This window comes from Cibotium barometz, chromosome 13, assembly GCF_041138505.1.
Source record: "Cibotium barometz isolate CiBa-2024 chromosome 13, ASM4113850v1, whole genome shotgun sequence".
Lineage (NCBI taxonomy): Eukaryota > Viridiplantae > Streptophyta > Polypodiopsida > Cyatheales > Cibotiaceae > Cibotium > Cibotium barometz.
Window position 1 is genome coordinate 46576668 of NC_141058.1, and position 21685 is coordinate 46598352.

At 44.2% G+C, this 21685-nt stretch overlaps 1 protein-coding gene across 1 annotated transcript in view; it reads right to left on the reverse strand.

Annotated features, from left to right (window-relative positions):
* AAE17 (acyl-activating enzyme 17) overlaps positions 1-21685 on the reverse strand; it is a 92538-nt gene that overhangs the window by 9299 nt on the left and 61554 nt on the right. Inside the window, exons 7-10 of the mRNA XM_086807600.1 lie at positions 14988-15061; positions 14603-14823; positions 12360-12454; positions 11825-12041 (exon numbers count right to left, since the gene is read on the reverse strand). Coding sequence (XP_086663726.1) covers positions 11825-12041; positions 12360-12454; positions 14603-14823; positions 14988-15061 — 607 coding nt within the window. The remainder of the gene's footprint in view (positions 1-11824; positions 12042-12359; positions 12455-14602; positions 14824-14987; positions 15062-21685) is intronic.

The window sequence follows — 21685 nt, forward strand, 5'->3', positions numbered from 1 at the left end:
GGTGGGCTCATATGTATACCTTGGGGTCACATTTACCGGCTCATCAAGGAAATTCTCTATGGCACAGGCAGCCAGAGACACAGTGACACGAGGGTACGCAACACTAGCAATTTTGGAACGCCAGTGTCACCAGGCACACTTCCAGGAGCCCCGTACTAAGGGGTGGCTATTTGATACACTAGGTACTCCAGCATTGATGTATGCAGCAGCAGTATGGGCACCAGGTTTGGCTACATCCTCATGGACACAAATAGAGTGCCCTCAGATTTTGATGCTCTCACGGATGATCCGCAGCAAACCTTCAGTACCACATGATATCCTTCGAGCGGAGTTTGCTGTACCACCTATGTTAGTAGAGGCCATGTTCCAGACTATATCTTTTATACACAGGATGCGGGAGCTCCCACTAAATTGGGTATCTCGGGCTGCTTTTGAGGCATCCAGACAGCTTGCTGAGGAGGGACATACCTGGTCATGGTACTCCCAAGTGGTACAGTGGATATCATCACACATGATTGATATTGACAGATTACCACCCTTACAGTATGACCTAGCTGCACCACACAGACGCCTCTCTCAGACAGAGAGGAACAGAGTCATGAGACATGACATTTGGCAGGGCCACATACAGGAGACTTGGCTATCTCCCAGTCAGCCACTCCCGACGAAGATGCTCTACTACAGAGACCACTTCTTGAGCACTTCCACAAACGGCTTCATCCAGCGACCACGATACTTGGAGGTCCACTTATCACATGAAGCCACAGTAGCCATTGGGCGACTAAGGGTCTCATCACACCAACTAGAGATCGAGACTGGGAGAGCAACACGCATCCCTCGAGCAGAGCGCATTTGCAAATTATGCCAGACGGGGGTAGAGACAGAGGAGCATTTTGTGTGCCAGTGTGGTGCTTTGCAGGAGATCAGGGCATGCTATCCTGAGGTTTTTAGAGGGACCACATCACTTAGACAGATCTGCGAGAGATCGCACCAGAGACAGCTAGTAGGCAGACTACTACTAGCACTACAGAGACACAAGGAGATCTTACTTCAGACACCCGCACATCATAACAGAGGAAGACAGTCCCAGTTGACTGGCTGGCACCAGTAGCCTAGCCACACACATTGGGAGTGACATCTCAGCGAGCGGAGGAGATTCGAGCTAGGCGACGACCCAGACTAGCCGGCTACCAGACACCACGGCTACACCACAGAGAGATCGCGGCCATCCGGTCTCGACACCAGCAGGAGGTCCAGGAGTAGTTGGCACATTTTCGCTCTGATCCACGACGCATGTTCCAGACATTTACGGCATCCTCAGATCGGATGGCGGTCGCCCATGCCATGAGTTTTTGGCCTATCCTTTTGTAGCAATTTTGTACTCTAATGGCATGATGACATTATGTTCATGTTTCTACTATTTTGTAACTTCTTGTCTACAATTTTTAAGTTTAGGAAGTATTTTAAAAAAAAAAACGTACTAATATCGTACCGTATCTCAAAAAAATTTAAGGTGCCAATTAGTACCGTATTTTATCGTACCGTACCGTATCGTACCTTTCGTACTAACTAACCATGCTTCAACCTTAAACTCAGGCAGTCTTATCACAATTTCTTTAGTTTGCATAGACTTCATTCTTTGCACATTTACATATCCAATTCTCTTATGTCAAATGTCTATATTTGCAACAACTCCTAAATCGTTTGCAAACATTGCAATACTCACTTCAGGCATATTTACATTCACCCTACATAGACAATGGTATATCTCCAACATGGGCAATCGGATGAGCAGTGTTATCCCTTGTTTTAACAAAACCTGGTCTTTCAAGCCTCTTCATTTTCTTGGACCACTCACCATGACTTGTCATGTGGTTCGAAGCACCTGAATCAACATACCATACATTATCCTTACATGCTGCTACATTATTTCCAGACACAACATTAATTACATGTTGCATAACAAACAACCTCTCATTATCCTCATTATTTTTGCTAAAGGACGCATAGTTATTTTGCTGCACTTTTCCATTTCGCATGTCATTCTGCTTCGTATAGCTATCTGCTTGCCACATGTCGAGGCTTACCACAATAAAAATAGCCTCGTGTATCATTATGTTGCCTTTGCCAATTACCACGACCTCTTTGACTCTCCTTGCCTCTAAACTGGCCTCTTTCACCTGTGTGTTATTATGATTCATGGAACTGTTGTTGCTGCTGCTGACCATAATTCTGATCACCTGTTCGGCCACCACCTTGAACACGTCCACGACCTCTATCTCGTCCTTTACCCGAACTTGTGTAGAAGGCCTGCTGCTCTAAACTGTTTTTGTTTTGTGAAGATTGTTGATCTTCATCCAAATTCTTCTCTATAATGATCAGCATTGACACTAAATCTGTAAAGTTGGGAATGTTTTCTCGAGTCTGAATAGATGTCTTGAATGCCTTGTATTGTGGCCCGAGACCACATAGACATACTTTCACCTTATCATCATCATCAACAGAAACACCAATCGATGCAAGGGAGTCCACAATACCCTTGACCTTCAAGGCATAATCATTCACAAACATGTTTTTCTTCTCCACAGTATGAAGCTCATTCTTTAACTGAATCTTTCGTGCCTTGGTATTAGTTTCATACAGCTTTACCAAGGTGTCCCATACCTCCTTGGGTGACTTGGCATCTTGTATATGTCCAATCATGGTGTCCTGTATGCTAATAGAAAGCCAATACATGAATTTCTTTGCTCCTTGATTCCAATCCTTGTATTCTTTTACATCTGCAGCAGTTGGATTGATCTCCGGTATCTCTGGTGCCTTCTCATGTTTACCTTCAATATAGTCCCAATAGCCTTTTCCCATCAGAAAATTTGTCAATCTAAACCTCCAAGCATGGAAGTTGTTCTTGTCAAGCGTCTCTGTAACAATCTGGTTAATTCCATCATTTGACATCTCGTTTGCAACACAAATTCACCAAAAACAGCACTCTTGTGTGACCTGCACAAATTGCTGTATTCTTTGTAGCAGTACTATGCTACACCCAAACTGTCACAACTAGTGATCTCAACTTGCATACATACACCTAATAGTACATGTAAGATCTCTTTGCAATACATAGTGTCTGCATAATCGATCATCCTTCCTGCAGTACCAAAAATAGAATTATGCAGAGAATCGAAACTTACCCGTAGTGCCCGTGAATGCCCGTGAACTGAAAAACGGAGGTGTAGATGCGCTCGAAACATGTTTTCGGCCTAAAAAATTAAGTACAAAGGACAATATAGCTGTTCTATAGCTCTGCTCCCGCAAAGAAAGCTCCTTAATCAGAGTTCGTTTATGGGTGCCTCCCAAGAGCTTCCGACAAGGGTGTAGAAGCCAACAAAAAGAGAGAAGAGTAGATGAAGTTGTTACCCTCGTACCGCTTCCTGTGATTCTCTTGCTTGCCGCTTAGCTTTTAAAATGAACCAAGCTTTGATACCATGAAAAGATGCAGAGGAGAAGGGAGCTTGAGCTCTTGCAAGCATATACACTCTCTCACAAACCCTAGAAGAGAATACATAAGGTGAGGTTGAAAAGTGTTTTTCTTCTTCTTCGACAAAAGAGGTCACATAAAGAGATAAAGTGACTAACACACATACTAGAGTATATACAAACCCGCCAACATGCGTACATACATGATACTACATACTACAATACATCATCGATGGGCTAGAAGGAGATAGATGCCCAATGCCTAGAGAGCTATAACATATCAAAAGTCTACATCATCATCAACATTGCATGATCATCAACATGATCACTACTAGAGTGTCCATCAAGAGAGTTCTCTGAAGAGGACTCTTCGAAGGTGGACGAGACACTCTGGGGATCATTCTCGCTAAGTAGGTTGCCATCATCATCAAGTTAGAGTCTAGACTTGTCACTTACCTGCTTGGGACTACCCATACTAGAATGCCCTACATCATGCGCAAGTTAGTGCGGCAGTAGACCAACCGCTCCAACTGTCGTGTGCTCAGTCGATTGTGTATCCTCGTGTGTATGAGAGAATAGGAACTCCAGTTCCTCTCACATGCACCCGTAGAACAATCTTGGGCTAGGACCCTTACGGCTATGGGTTGGAGATGCTCTAGTCCATACCCAAAATTGTCCCACCAAAAAAGGGGCTTCACAAGTGACTCCCTCCTCCAGCAAGTGGGAGATGAAAAGGAGGTTTGACCTCTCTGATCAACATAGCAGCCCAACTCCTCTAGAAAGGCATTGTGCTCATCAACTGGCACAGCTCGAAGCATATATGCATCCCGATCTTGTCGAAGCTGCCTATCGGTGCAAACTACTGGAGACTTGTAGGCTGGATGTACCAATGCTGCAAACCCGTGGATTGGTTTGTGCATCCACCTCCATCTCTTCTGTGCAATCTCCATGATTTGTGCTCGCTCGTCAAATGTAATGTCTGTGCAAGCCTCCAACTCCACAAGGGCAACTCTAAAGAAGTGGACAAGAAGGCCCATGGTGGACCCCTCGCAATCTGTCATCCGCAAGAGCCTATAGAATGGAGTCATAGCAATGACAATTGCTCGGACTAGTCCAAAATCTCTCCTCTAGGCAAAAGCGTTGCATGGCTTTGGCCTCTTCAGTGACGTGCTCATCCCATTCGTTCCACATGGTGGAAACAACTGTCTGGCGAAGGGCGGGCCTCACATCGTATAGACGCTCCAAAACCAGCCACATGTAGGCAAAGCAGGTGGCCGATGGCTTCTTCAAGTCAAGCCTGCTATGCTCACGAAACATAGCAAGCACCTTCACCTTTAGCATGAAGAAGTTGACAATAGATGTAGCTTGTTGCACAATCCTCTTCACCCACCCGAGCTTCGCCACATCCTCCACGAGTAAGTCAATGCAATGACTCGCACATGGAGTCCACACAATGGTGGGGAATTCCTCCTCTAGCAAGCGGCCCATGCGTCGACAATTTGATGCATTGTCGGTGATGACTTACACCACGTTTTGAGCTCCAACCTACATGGTAGATAAATCATATGAGTTGAGAGCTTTGCACAAATGACAAAATCAGCCACACTTAAGTAAAATAATGCTTACCTCTATGACCGCTTGCCTAATATGGCGGTAGATGAAACTCCCGGTAGTCTTTCTCCCCCTTCTCCCGGTGTCAACCGCACTTAAGAAGTATGTGCCAAGCGGGCAAGACACAAGGATGTTGATAATGCCACGCTTCCTTTGATCACTCCATCCATATGTGAGAATAGAACATCCATACTTCGTCCATGCGGCTCGAATCGGGTCAAGGGCTCGATCAATTCTCTCCTTCTCTTCATCAATCTTCCTCGTGCGCATAGCCGTGTAAGAGACCCCCGTCCACCCCTCACATGGGTCCACATTCACAATCGCCGTCACCATCTTCTTCCATTGCTTCTTTTGGAGTACATTGAAGGCAAGATTGCATTCAATAATGGTGCGAGCAATCTCTATCTCCGCAAGGCGTTGCCGCTCCTTAAGGAATGCAACCGAGCCTCTCACACTACCCGTGACTTGGTGGAGAGAGGGTTGCACCCCTTCACGCTCCACCACCCTTTGCCTTTTGCCCGGTGCGGAGGCGGACCGTGCATCCGTGGAAGTGGCAGTGGAGGATACACCAATGAAAGAGCCGGTGGCCACTTCATCATGTGCCGATGGTGGTGCTAGTGGTGGTGCCAGTGCGTGTGTTGATGATGCTCCTCTACTTGAATTTGAGCCGCCGCTCATCTTCCACGAAATGTCATCGGCAATGCTTTGCGGAATCTCCTTGCATGGGGGAACTTGTCCCCCAATCTTTGAAAGGTGCTGGAGAAGCCTTGTTGTTCCACTGGTGTATGACTTGCCGCAATATCGGCATGTCCAATGATGGGAGTTGGACTTCTTGGTGTCCTTCTCCACATTGAGACAATGCAAATCAAAAGCCTCATGCTTCTCCAGAGGCATGATGGATAAGAGAAGGGCTAAAGCGTGGAGTAGAGGAGAGAGCGTAGAGAAGATGAAGTATGGGAAGAGCTTGGAGAAAGAGAACCCGGTCCTTGAGGCTTGGAGTAGATGGAGGGTAGTGGAGGAGAGGCTTGGAGTAGATGGAGGAGAGGCTTGGTCCTTGAGGCTTTTATAGAAGGACTCAGGAGAGATGAAAGGAAAACAACAAAAAAAGGGCAAAAAACGGCTAGAAAAAATGGGCAGAAAATGGACAGAAAACGGCTACTTCCAACGGGCAGAAGCAGGGAAATTTCGTACCTGATCGTACGGATACGTACGGTACCGTACGGTACGAATCGTACGTACGGCCAAATCCGTACGACGTACGGGACTAAGCATGGGTTGAAGGTATGCAGAAAGTATGTGAAGCATGTCAATTTGGAAAGCAAACAAAGCATGTATTTCTACATGACAGAAATGTGAGCAAGAATGTACTAGATGATGTGCATTCAGATGTATGGGATCCTGCGAAGACTATGTCTATGGGTGGCTGCAAGTACTATGTAACATTCATTGATGACCACACGAGGAAAGTGCGAGTGTATTTCATAAAAGAGAAGAGTGAAGTTTTCACTCATTTTCAGAAGTTCAGAGTGATGGCTGAAAAGTAGACAGGAAAGCATGTGAAGTGCCTAAGGTCAGACGGAGGGGAGAATACTTCTCCAATGAGTTCTCTGATTTCTTGTGGAAGAATCGCATTCATAGACAGTTTACATGTAGATACACTCCGCAGCAAAATGGAGTTGCTGAGCGGACAGATAGGCACATTGCAGAGATAGCACAAGCATCAATAGCAGAGAAGAATATGCCGCATAGCTTAGGCTGTGTCTACAGCAATTTATATCATGAACATGACACCTACTGTAGCCACCAGAGAAGAAGTTTACTGGCAAGATACCTGATTTGTCTCACTTGAAAGTTTTTGGATGTATTGTATACATGCATGTGCTAGATAAGTTGCGTACTAAGCTGGATCCAAAGGCAAAAAATGTATGTTTATTTGGTATTCTCTTGAGCAAAAGGGATATAGATATTATAATCCTGCTACACGTGAATTGAGAGTAAGCAATGATGTTGTATTTGATGTGATGAGTAGCTAGTATGCTGCTGAAAAAGATGCTATTGGGACTGATGTAAGTGGAGATGTGGTTGCACAAAATGCAAGTCACCAATTACAGTCATTGAGTGGACCAGGAGAGTCCTCATGCAGTGGTTCTATCGATAGACCATGGAGTGGCAGACTGCATCATAATACCAGTCCTGGAAATGTAGTTTGAACTTGGTACATCACATAGAGGCAAAGAGAAAGAGGTTGAGGTCCTTGGTATGCCTGATATTTCTACAAGTCATTCTCTTGTTGATGGAGAGTCTAGTGGCTCGGAGATAAGCCTTGATGAGGAGCTTGGGATACCTGCAATGAGAACATTTGGTGTAAAGAAGGCTTTGGAAGCCATGAATGCAAAGTTACGAAGATATGGAAGAGTTAAAAACCCTGTGCAAAGGTTAACTTATGATGGTTATGTGGCACATCACTATGCTTATATAGTAAAAGTTATGCAGGTTGTAGAGCCCACATGTTTTGATGAGACTATTGGAAATGTGTATTGGGAGAAAGCTATGGATGAGAAGATGGATACATTGTATGGAAATGAGACTTGGGATTTGGTGTCATTGCCTAAAGGCAAGAAAGTTATTAGATATAAGTGAGTATATAAGGTGAAATATAACAGTGATGGTAGCATAAGCAGGTACAAGACTAGATTGGTAGCCAAAGGATATGCGCAAACACATGGGATTGATTATGAGGAGATGTTTGCCCCGGTTGCAAAGATGGCAACTGTGAGAGCTGTGATTGCGGTGGCTGCAGCTAAAGGCTGGTTTTTACATCAGATGGATGTAAAAAATGTATTCTTGCATGGTGACTTGCAAGAAGAAGTGTATATGAATCAACCACCTGGTTTTGAGGATACAGGTCACCCAAAGTATGTATATAAGCTTCGTAAGGCCTTGTATGGACTGAAGCAAGCTCCACGAGCATAGCATGACAAGATTGCTAAGTATCTTGTCACTATTGGTTTTCATATGGTAGATGCAGAGCACTCTTTGTATGTGTGCAAGAGTGATAAGAGTATTGTGATCATCACCATCTATATAGATGATCTTATTATTGGGAGTGACAACTTGGACGAGATTGAGCATGTGAAAAGTCTTCTCAAAAGGAAGTTTGACATGAATAATTTGGAAGATCTATGGTACTTTGAGGTCATTCGCACACTTGATGGTATTTGGCTATCACAGAGACAGTATGTATCGGACATGTTGTCCAAGCATGGGATGGCTAGATGTAAGCCGATCTCGGTGCCATTAGATCAAAATGGCAAGCTCAGCGCGGATGCAGGTTATGTGTTGGAGGACCCCACTATGTACAGGAAGATTGTGGGGAGTTTGATCTATGTCACGATCAGCATGCCAGATTTGAGTTACATTGTTGGCTTAGAGAGCCAGTTTATGTAGGTTCCCCGCAAACCACATCTTGACAGTGTGCGACGTACACTTCGGTATTTGAGAGCCACTGTTGATTATGCATTGTTTTATGCAGCAGGTGTACCATTGGAGCTATATGGATACGTAGATGCAGACTGAGCAAGTAGCATCTCAGACAGGAGATCTACCAGTGGATTTATGTTTTCATTGGGGAGTGTTGCTGTGACATGGAGCAGCAAGAAGCAGCCCACAGTTGTTGCGGTAGCTTGGTTACACAAGCTACTTGTTGATTTGGGGTTTCAAGTGGAGAGAAAGGTTGTCATATACTGTGACAGTCTTAGCAGTATACAGTTGGCCAAGAACCCAGTTTTCCATGCACGGACAAAACACATCGAGGTACACTACCACTTCATTAGGTTGAGTCTTGACAGGCGACATCGACTTGGCCTACGTCAACACATAGGATCAAGTCGCTGACATCTTCACGAAGGCCTTGGGAGCTGAGAAGCTCCACAGATTTTGAGATATGCTTGGAGCTCACAAGCTAGAGTTGAGCTTGAGGGGGAGTGTTGAGATGTCAAGCTCAACATGAGCTGACACTCACGAGGCGCCTGCGTGACCATTCGACATTTACATCACTGGCGGGTTTGGTAACTGGCACCAACATATCTTCGCCAGAGATTCTACAGTTGGACTACACTGACTAGTCTACACCTACCCACTCCACTTTAGGGTGTTCACATTATGGAATGCTTGTAAATACTCTAGTATGTGTGTTACTCACTTTATCTCTTTATGTGACATCTTTTGTTGAAGAAGAGGAAAAACAATTTTCAGCCTCTCACCTTGTGTGTTCTCTTCTAGGGTATGTGAGAGTGTGTGCGCGCTTGCAAGAGCTCAAGCTCCCTTCTCCCCTAGGAGGTACATCGCAAGAGATTTCACGCACTACTAGGGTGAAACATGGCTGCCCTCTATCACCCACTCTTTTTGCCCTCTACATTGAAGAGATCTCAAGCTTCATTGACAGATTAAGTGGGGCTGGTCCCACACAAGTAAGATATTGATTCCCCTACTACTTTATGCAAATGGCATCATCCTCCTTTCACATTCAGCCAAGGGGCTTCATAGACATTTAATTGCCTTTTAGGATTTTTGCACTCAGCGAGACCTCACTATTAACCTTGGTAAAACCAAGGTAATGGTCTTTAATATCTCTGGCCCCTTCACATCTAGATTGTGGTTCATATACAAAGGGGATCCTGTGGAGATTGTCTCATCCTATGTCTACCTTGGCACACTTCACCAGCTTACTTGCGCGGCAATGCTTCCAGGCACATTTCTAGGAGCCTCGGACGAAGAGTTGGCTTTTTGACACCCTTGTCACACCAATCTTGATATATGGAGTAGCCTTTTGGGGCTCAGATTTATCCGATAAGGATTGGTAGCAAGTTGAGAGGCCCCAGTCATGATGTTCTCTTGTATAATCCGTAGCAAACCATCAGTCCCACACCAGATTATCCACACAAAGTTTGTTGTAGCCCCAATGATAGTGGATGCACTCTTCTAAACAGTCACATACCTCCATCACATCAATCACATGGATCCCCACAAGTCCCGAGGCTTGCCCTGGAGTCCTCAAGATTGCTAGCACTCGAGGGCCACCCTAGAGTACGGTATGCCCGAGTTTCAACTTGGTTCTTAGGATATGGGATCTGCATGGATCGCCTCCCACCCCTTCAATACAGTTTGGACTCCCTTGTCTCCAGCTCTCTCATGAGGACACCAACCAGGTTATCCAGTTAGATCTTCTTAGCTTCTACGCCCACTACACATGGATCACACCTTCGGAGCTTCCACAGAAGATGCACTTCTACAGAGATCACTTCCTCAAGCTCACTATCGATGGATTCATCTAGTAGCCGGGCTACCTGAGTATTCACACGTCCCATGCCATGCCGATTGCAATTGGCCACATACAAGTTTCATCCCACCACCTTAGAGTGGAGACAGGGAGAGCTAATTGCATCTTCACAGCCGGGGAGCAGGAGAGGATTTGCTGATTATACCACACAGAGGTTGAGACATGGGAACATTACATATGTCGCTGCCCCGTATACTATGAGATCCATGGGAGGTTTCACTGTATGTTCCATGAGGGATTTGCCCCACTTTCCAAGATCATTGACTTACCAAACCAGAGTTGCCTAGGGCTCTTCCTACTCGCAAATACATGGACACTTTCTTGAGAGAGCTTCGCACCACCGCCCCCCCACACACACACACCCTGACCACTCCCTCACCAGCCAACCATCACTAGCTTCTCCCGGACTCAAGAGGAGGAGGATACCCATACAGTGACTCCCATGGACCCACCTCAGGCTACTGCAGACCCACCTCGCTTGAGAGGAGTTGCCTCAAAACGGGGCCCCGCATTCCAGTGTACCCGGCGCCCCTGGGCCCCCGGACGTTGGCCACGATGCCCTCATAACTCCAAAACCAGGACATGTTCCATCGCCATCAAGCTACCTTTCCATGTGATGTAGCTAAGGAAGACCTCTCGGCCATACTCATTAGCCCCATGCTTGATATTTTGGAGAGTGGTATACCATCTATTGGGGGCTGATGTTCCTCTGTTTCATGTTCCTTGGATTCCATGATGAGATTTACATGGACAGTTTTGTATCACTCCATGATGAGATTTCCATGGACAGTTTTGTATCACTCCAGTGAGAGAGATAGTTTTGATTTGTTCTATTTTATTTTCCATTCCATGATCAGATATGCCAAGGGTAGCATTGTAACACTTTGGTCTCATAGACCCATTGGGTGTTTAGGAGACGTTTAATATAACTTTATTTCTCTTTCTTTCTCGTGCTACTTTCTAAGTTTCTAGTGTAACTCTATTGCTTTGATTTGACAGGCATAGAGTCTCCTAATCACCAATCTCTCTTGTTAAACGTCTCCTAGGAGACGTTTAATATAACTTTATTTCTTTTTCTTTCTCTCCCATGCTACTTTCTTAATCACCAATGTCTCTAACGTAAACTTCCATAGGTTTTGTCCCCCCCTCTCAACCTTCAACCCAACTTCGGTCATGACTTACTCTTATTGACATTGTAAGGAACACATAGATTAAGTCCCTAGCAAAATTCAAGAAAACATCAGAAGCATCTACACAATGTGCATTGCCAGCTTCTAGGGAAGATATAAACTAGAAACTGCTTAGAGCAATGATTTTTGCAAAATTAGCCTTTAAGATAATCAATTGTTTAACATTCCATTCAAAAGCAACCAGATTACAAGGAGGGAAAAAAGTTCAGCTAACCAAAGGGTTTCCGCTTGAATCAAGAAGAAACATTCTGCAACCCATTGTCGGAGTGCTGAAAGCCGAAAGTGCTTGTGGCTGAAGCAATGAACCTGTTGCAAATGCCCCTCCTATCTCTGTGCCTCCACAATATTCTATAACTGGTTTGTAGTGTGCCCTTCCCATAAGCCACAGGTAATCATCTTCATTTGAAGCCTCTCCACTTGAGCTGAAGCACCTGTCAGAGTACAAGGGAAGAGAATCAGCAAGCATTCATAAGGTAAACCAACATACTGTGTGACAGTATGTTGGTTACCTGCCAGACTACAAGAGAAGAGAATCAACAAACATCCACTATGTAACCAACATACTGTGTGACAGTTGGTTACCTGCCAGACTACAAGAGAGGAGAATCAACAAACATCCACTATGTAACCAACATACTCTGAGGGTATGTTGTTGTTTTTTTTTTTTTTTTTTTTGGGGGGGGGGGGAGAGAGAGAGAGAGAGAGAGAGAGAGAGAGAGAGAGAGAGAACAATTCAAAATATCACTCACCGAATGCTTGACCAGTCATAGTTGAAAACATCAATTGTGCGTTTCCATCCCTTGACCAAGCTAGGCACCAAACCAAGCATGGTAATCTTTGCATCCTGGTGTGATCACCATATGAAACAAAAAAGGATAAGATTCATGTCCCACATCATTTCATAACAACCCTCACATCCCGCCCTCTAAAGTAAAGCAATGTGATAGTCCCAACAATGGTTACTGTCTCTTGTACTCCCACCTTAGTACACATAGAACTCAAGCACACTGATTGCTCTTTTGTTTTATCTTACCTCCACAATTTCTTGACTAATCCAAGCAACTAATGACTCTCTATCACGAGCCATGCTTCTTACCCATAGCATTTACTACATAGTGTCAAGGTGGGCTGATTCCATATAAAAACATATGATGTGTATGGACTGCACTGAACAAAGAGACGGACTGCATCAATGGAGCCAGCAAGTCACTGGAGATACACAATGTAAGGAATGCTTCTTAAGACCATTGTTTCTCTTTCCCTTGATTTTGAAAATGCACATGGCAAAGAAACTAAAAAGCAGGGCACAAGCAAAGCACAAAATGGAAACACAACAGCTTTATTCATTGGAAGAACTATGCCAAGATCACTGTTTAAAAGGATCTGAAGGTTCAAAGCTGCTAAGCAGAGATTGCTTTGGGTCATATTTGGCTGTTTATTACCATTCTGGGCCAGTTCGAAGTAGTCTTAACCAGTGACAAGTCCCCTCAGTTTTGACCACTGCTGACCAAGGTTACTAAAGTGCCTAAGGGTGGGTGCCCACAGGCGGTGAAAAATCGTTAACTATGGGACAATCTTGGGTCTAAGGCCAGTCGGAAAAAAGAAAAAAAGGCAGGCAGTGTGAGATCTTCTTCACTGTAAATGTTGTATTTATTCCTTGTGATGATGGATTTAACTTGTGATTTGTGTGACTTCGCACAGATGCAAACTAGTAGAATTGATACAATTCAAGAAAGTGAAGGAACAGAACATACCCTCAGATCACAAGATCTAATTTTTTACTTACATTCGCTAAAACACATAATCAATGCACCAGCAAATAACTGGAAAAATTCAATACACCCAAACGGTGTAGGTGGGGATGCAAGCATACTTAACACTACACTAGGGGCTAGAAGAGCCAGACTGGTCCCTCATCTCACCCTATGTTTGGGCATGTGCAACAGCCTTTTTGAGTCTCCTACCTCTAGGCACTACCTTTTACAGTCTCCACTTTTGTGACTGAAGTTCTTAGCGTTTGAAAGGAACTTAATCTTGCATTCATTGTACCACTTCCATCCCCGTTTCCAGAACTTGAAGCGTCTTACCCTTTTCTTTTCTTTAAGTTCCAAGTGGGAATGAACTATTCAGTTGCAGAGGTTTGATGACAAGTTTAAATCCTACTTTAACATGGTCAAAACTAAGATTAAAACAACGGTAATCTAGGCTTCGATATACCTCACCAGGAAAAGCAATGACCTAGTGGCAATAGATCCGTTGCAGCATTTGCTGACAGATAGTAGCAGTTATATATATACCTAGATGAATCTAGGAACATGCCCAAATTCACCTTATAAAAAAGTGCAATTTATAACCTCATGGTTGTCATCCACAAGACAATAAACCATCATCTCCATCATGCATAGTATGAACTAGATACTACAACATCCCCACTAACGTCATCGGTGCCCAATAGTGGGTGTAAAACTTGGTATCAATATATGCTCCCACACACACACACCCCACGCACACACACACACATAAGAGCATACATCCATACACAGGTTTGTGTACTCAGTTTCTGTCAAAGCTCCGGAGATACAGGAGCAGACTCAGCCATAATGAAGCCTAGCAATAAGGATTATAACAAATAGAAAGAATTATTACAACAAAAAGCTAGTTGATAGGGCATATGCACCACTAAAGATAGAAAGAATTAACACAGTATCAACTGGCTGCAACTTGGATGAAAACTTCACAATGTGAAATTTGCATGTCCGCTAATACAAAATCTATTGCAAGAACCGGTTTCAAGCCAACTTCAGTCTTCCATTTTTTAATTGAGACTACAAGATATGTAGTGTCAAATTTTTTGGTCAATTACGTTTTTTCTTCACGGTTTTTTTTTTTATCGATTGAGTTTTCCTTTTAGGATTTCAGAAATACCAATTAAGCTTTTCCTTCTCAAAAAAAAACTTCAGCCTCCCACTACCAAAAAGTTTCAGAAAGATACCTGCACAAATTTGACAAATCCAGGTCCAAGAGGAGATCCATTGTATAAAGCTATGCAAGCATTATTGAAGAAAGCAGCATAGATAAGCCATGGCCCCATCATCCAGCCCAGGTTGGTGGGCCATGAGACCACATCACCAGCCTTGATGTCGTGATGGGCCCAAGCATCAGCCGCCGCCTTTAATGGGGTCAAGTGAGTCCATGGAATTGCTTTGGGCTCCCCTGCACAAGCAAACATCATGTGCCAACTACCATGATAAGACAGTTTGAGATTCTTCACACCAAAGTAGACCACATTTGAATAACTATATCTTTAATACACATATCACAAGAAACAAACACAACTCCCATTCTTAAACGATAGAAAACCAGTTAAGACCTCTAACCTGTGGTTCCAGATGAGAAAAGAATATTGGAGAAGGAATCCACGGGCAAGGGCACAGCTTTGTAATCATCTGATCTGACATGCAACAAAACCCAAATCAGCAAGTTTCTCTGCTTTAAAATTCACTAGTTGCATCCCTAATAATTCCTCATGAGCATTAACACCAACCTTGCTACCACACACAAATCAAGAGATTGGATAAGCAAATCATCCTCCATGCTGAGGACAGAAAGTTTGTACAAAACTCTTGCCTAGCCACTTTAATACTGTGGTTCCTTATGGCAAGCCTACAAACAAGAGTGCATGCTTACTTTGTGCTGACCAAAGGGCCAGTATCTTAAATAAGCCCACCCCAAACTGTCTTCAAAGTTCATCAGTGACATTTTTTGATACATTTCTAATCCCTACCCTTATCACACTGATTATTATTCCATGGTCTACAGCCTAAACCTGAACTAGGGTCAAGCCCCTAATTCCCTCCCCATTGAGAACCTCTAGCTTGGCGTTGAAGTTTTTTTAAAGGTCTCAACATCATCCCAAAGGTAATGTGCCCACAAAATCAACGGTTCCAACACCCCACTTACTCATCTCCCTTTTTTCCTCAAAAAAGATCCTTCTATAAATTGAAAAAGACATTTGTGCAACGCAAATTACAAAAGACCTTTGTGGAACACAAATTACAACCTTCAAAAGCGGTCAACAACAACTCTCCCAGTAGATCAAATACAAAGCAACAAAAGAAGGGGGGCAAAAGATTTCTGACGCAGTTGTGGCAAACGCTCAGCAACGAAGGTCCAGAGGTGGATCTGTATGCCTAATGAAAAAGGTCACGGGCTCCACTGGAGTCCCCCTTGTCTTGCGAGGTTTTTGGAGCTAGTTTGGACAGAGCATAGTGGCAATCCATCCTAACTCACGAGGAGACAATCCAGGTGGGAGTGAATGCGCATCTCCAAGAAAAACCACTACTCTTGCCCAACTCCGGGAACCCACAAGATGATCATCCTTGCAATGTAGATACCTGAAGGTCCCTTACTCTGTTGCATAACTGATGAGGGTGGGCACTCACATGGGACCCCTCTTAGGAGGAGGGAGCGGCTGATAGTCCCACTAAATCTATTGCCTCTAGCTGCTTGGTGTGAGGCAGCTCAAGAACACAAAAAGGCCACTATAGCTCGCCGACTCACCACCTTTGGAACACTCACAAGCACAAGGGGCACCACCAGCTTCTCTAGCTGGAAAGAAAAATCTCTCTCTCTCTCTCTTTCTACCACCCAGAGATACCCAAAGAAAGGCAGTTTCAACAGCTCACATATCTCATTATAAAAGCCTTTTATCTGTCAGCAAGGCTAAGCCACTCACATATCATCAACACAAACCCTGTTTGTCCATTTACAAGAGGTGATCCATCACCATAGATTTTATTAATTGACAAACTTCAACCCACTCTCCCTCGCACTCTCCTTTTATCACACACTCACAGCAAACAACTCACACACACACTGCCCAAGCTTCTCTTGGTCTCACACCAGAGGCCTCGAAACAAGACGGCCACCTCCCAGTAGAAAGCCAGCGAGCTGCACCAATACTAGTCACCTCTGAGGCGGCACCCCATGCAGCTTTCCACACGACTGTCAACCCTTTGGCAGCTTCTCTGCCTTTGCTATCACCAGCCCGCTCCTCACGTATAAGGCGGCTCTCTTTCCCTTCACGCCTTCGCCAGTTACTTTATACTGCTCCTCAGCTCGGCTTGCTCCTACAGCCCGACGTCACAGCTCCTTTGCCTTTCTGCAGAACCCGGGGCCTCACCTTGCGCCTGCCATCTCTTGAGCACCTCCGCAAACAATCTCCCCAGCACACTCGGCGGCTGTCTCTTCACGTCGGCTGTCTTTGCCAGCTACCTTACACCCAGCCGCAAGCTCTGTAGCCTCACCTGCAGTGTTCCAGCAAGGATCTTTCTCTGTCTGGTTATCTGCAGCGCCTGCCCTTGTCGCTTAACGCCAACAGCTACATTAGACGCCCATCACAGCTGCGCCCTCTGCTTCCTGTCGCCAGCTCTCCCACACACGACAGCTTCACCAACGCTGGCCTCTCCAGCGCTTCCACACAATCACCTGGCCTTCTCTTAGCAGCTTGCAACAGCTTCGCCCACTCCAGCCAAGCCTTCACTTCACAAGCGTGCCTTTGACGCCAGTCGCAGCTGCTCCCAGTCACTTGCGCTGTCTCCACTTGACAAGGGGGGGCCCCCACTCACGCTGTCCGCCAGCCCGCTCCTCATTACACACGGCAGTTCAGCTTCCTTCGCACGTGATCACTCTCTTCACGGCGACGAACTTCGCAGCTCCCAGTCACCTGCGCTGTTGCGCCCAAAAGCCCTCTTCCTCTACGCGATGGCCACACACCCCCTCTTTTCCTTTCTTCTCAGGCTCCTCAACCTCCTCTGCGCCTGCAGAATTCCCCTGGAGCTCTTCTGTATGATCGCTCGCCAAGCTTGTACGCTGGTGCCTCAGTCGCCCCACTAGCTGTCTCGACTAGTCACACCCTGCGCTCCACGCCACTAATCTCTCCAGTCGGCTCTTTCTCCTTCTCTGCGCCTGCAGAACACCCCGACTCTCTTTGCACACTCACCGCCAGGCTTTAAGCGGCCAGCTCCCGCTTCTGGCATCTTCGCCAGCTTTTCTCGATGAAGTGTTGGCAACCACCCAAGCTTCCACATGGCTTCTTATAAAGTGACCACATGATATATATATATATATATATATATATATATATATATATATATATATATATATATATATATATATATATATATATATATATATATATTTTAAGGCTTCCATTAGATGGCCACACATTACTAAAAGGGCTCTTCCTTTTCTGGTGTTTTTCCAGAAGAAACGGCGCCCATACTTTCCTTCCAAAACAATGCTGCCAGAGCTGCCCACAGCTTCGTGATCATCGGCATCATCATTACCAATCATGAGTTGCCATTCAGTCTCGGTGCCATGCATTTAGTAACCACCCGCTCACCATATGTTGCAATAAACTTCCAGATCTCCAGCATTTGTTCCCTTAAAAAAAAACTCGTGCATATACCAGCTCACAACAAAACCCACTCAGCCTGTACATTTGCCAGGGCATTCAGGGCAAAGTTTTATTGCACACCATGCATCCCATATGTACACGGACTCAAAACACCTTTACAGAAAAATGTCTGACATACTTTGCCAAACCCCCAGCCTGCTGAATCATTCATGATCAGCAGTAAAAAGCATTTCAAGACCTAAATCCATATCTAAAAACTGCCCTTTATCTGAAATCACATCTTCAGACACTGCATCCTGCACAATTACCATCAAACGTGCATAATACTTCTTCAGCTTGTATCCATTTACCCTGGAAACATGTAAAGTCCCATCTAAATCTGCCAATTGATAGGTACCATTTGCAAATCCTTGCATCACCAAGAAAGGTCCTTCCCACTTAATTTGAAACTTCTTATGAAAGGCATTATCCAGCCTGCTATTATAACGTAATACCAAATCATCCTTCATAATTTTCTTGCTTTTTATTTTCTTATTGAACTTCTCCAACATCCTTGCCTGCATATCTTCATAATGCTTCAAAGCATTATCCCTGTTTAGCTGTGCTTCTTGTAAATATAACAGCCGCTCTTTAAGGGCATCTTTAGGTTCTTCCGAAAGCTTTTCCAACATCTTCACAGCTGGTGTCTCCACCTCAATAGGCAATAAGGCTTCTTTCCCATAAACAAGATGAAATGAAGTGAAACCCGTACCAGTCTTAATTGCTGTCCTGTATGCCCACAAGGCAACAGGTAACTCCAGATCCCAATTCTTGCCTTGTTGCTCTGTCACCTTAGATAAAATCTTGATCAATTCACCATTGAAACGCTCATTCAGGCCATTACACTGTGGATAGTAAGGTGTGGTAAAACTGCGACTGATCTTCATCTTTGTACACAAATAGTCCATAAGCTCTGCTCTGAAACCTGGACCCTGATCAGAAAGTAATTCCATACAAACTTTGCCACCTCCTTAGCAGTAATTTATTTCACTGCCTTTGCTTCTGCCCATCTAGAAAGGTAATCAACTGCAGTCAAGATGTAGCACTTCCCTCGGCTAGTAATAGGCAATGGTCCCACAGCATCAATTCCCCATTTTTCAAAAACATCATAAGCAAGAATTGTCTTCCTCATTTCAGGCTTTAATATCCGTCTACTGTGAGCTTGGCACTGTTTGCATGACCTGCACCAATGATTAACATCCTTATGTACACTTGGCCATACATAACCTTCCTGCAATACCTTATGCAAGGTAATCTTTGAGGCAAAATGTCCACCACATGCTCCTTCATGGTTTTCTTTAAGTATTTTGTAGATTTCTTCCTTCCAAGGTACCCGTCGCATTATCAAATCAATTCCTTTCAAATACAAAGCGTCACCAACCATCACATACCTTGCAGCTTTCTTGATGAAACCATATTTTTTTGATTTGTCAATACCATTTGGAATCATCCCTGTCAACAAAAACTCCTCAACATCCTGTAAATTCTCCCTACCACAATAAAATGATGCATGAGCTTTAAGAACAAAAACTTCACCAATCATTCCTTGGGCTGCTTCATGAGCCTCCTCATTATGGCCTCGATCCACATGCTTTAGACTCCAAGCTTCAAATTCCTTCAACAGAGCTTTAATCTTGAAACACATTTCTTTGAGTAACATATTCTTTGACTTCCAAACTCCCAATACCTGTTTTACCACGAGCAATGCATCTCCTCGAATGCGAATCCTGTGTACACCATGCTTCAAGCATATTTGCAATCCAACTTCCAGAGTCAGATACTCCGCTTCATTGTTGCTATGTGCATCCACCTTAACACCTTCTTAAAAACAAGGCAACCCTGTGGATCATAAAGCACCAACCCTCCTGAGGCTACATCATGGCTTTTCCTGTAAGAACCATCAAAATATAATAAGTGTGCATTCACCAATTCAGCCACATCCTCAACTGGCTTCTTGATGGTCTCCTCCTTTATAAGAAGAGGACTCTCCTTATATGTCAGTAGATCAGCTAAAGTAGCCCTGGTACTCTCCTCCACTAAGAATGAGAAGGTAAACTCCTGCAACTCAATCACCCACTTTATCATAGCCTTAGATAAATTTGTGTCATTTATCAACTGAGGCAAAAAAGTGTAGCTTGTCAAAAACACAAAGAGGCGAGGCAACAAGTAATGGCGGAACCGCCTACATGCATACATCACACTAACCATAACAAGTTCCACCTCTGATAACAACCTTTCTCTGGCAAGTTTCACCTTGCTAGCACAGTAGACTGGCTGCATATAATGTGATTCTTTCCCCTTCTGTAACAACATAGCTCCAATAGCATCTTCACCTACTGAAGGATTGACATAAAATACATGTTCCCAGTTAGGCGCTTGCATTGTAGGAATAGCTCCCAACACCTCTTTCACTTTCTGGAAAACTACCTCACACTCCTCCGTCCAATGCAAAGGATCATGCTTTACTGCTTGCTGCAAAGGATATAACAACTGTGAAGATAGAGAGATGAATCGAGCCATATACTTCACCTTTTGTACAAAAGTAGCCAGTTGCCTTGTATTCTTTGGTGTAGGAAGAAGAAGAAGAGACTTGACTTTATCAGGATCTGGATCAATACCATTCTCTGAAACAACATGGCCCAAGAGCTTCACCCTTGGTTGAGCTAAAAAAACACTTTTTTGGATTTAATTGACCACCACACTCATCATAACGCTGAAAAACTGTAGCCAGCTTATCACAATGCTCTTGCCTGGAGCTGTATATACAAAAATCATCAATAAAATCCTTCACAAATTTGTTCAAAAAAGGAGATAATACCCAATTTGCCCTTCTCTGATAGTAGGCTGGTCCATTCATCAATCCAAAAGGAAGAACTTTGTAGCAGAAACATCCCCACGGTGTAATGAAAGTCGTCTTGCGCTAATCTTCTTCTGCAATCTTTAACTGGAAATAACCTGAATACCCATCACAAACACTATACCTTTCATATCCAGCTACAGTATCCAAGATCTCATCCAAAAAAGGTAGGGGATAAGAATCCTTCTTTGTAGCAGCATTCAAAGGCTTGAAATCCACACATATACGCCACCCGCCATCTTTCTTTGGACTCACCACTGTAGGACTTACCCACTCAGCTGTATCCACTGGTGTAATGAAACCTGCACTTAACAGCTTATCAACTTCCTCTCTCAGGGCCTGCATTTGTTCTCGTCCCATCTTGCGAAGCTTTTGCCTAACTGTTTTTACACCTTCTTTCAATTCAATCCTCAAGTCTGGTCCTTTAAATCCTCAAATCTCCCTATAAGAGGCGATGAACAATTCTGGAAAATGAGACAGCATATTAACATATCTAACCTTTTCTCCACTCGAGAGATCCGGACTCAGCATTCCTTCAATCAGCTCCTGCTTCTTCTTCACTTCTATCTTTGGCTGCAGTAATTCCTCGATCACTTCATATGACCCCATAGTATCTTCTCCCTCAGCACCCACTTCTTGCACTTCTTTATCTTCATTGCCTTGTTGCTCTGATATTAGGAAAGCCACATCTGCCTCTTCTCCACTAGAAGCAGTAGTCGATGAATCCATCTCTGATTCAGAAGTACTGGTGGTAGTTTCCT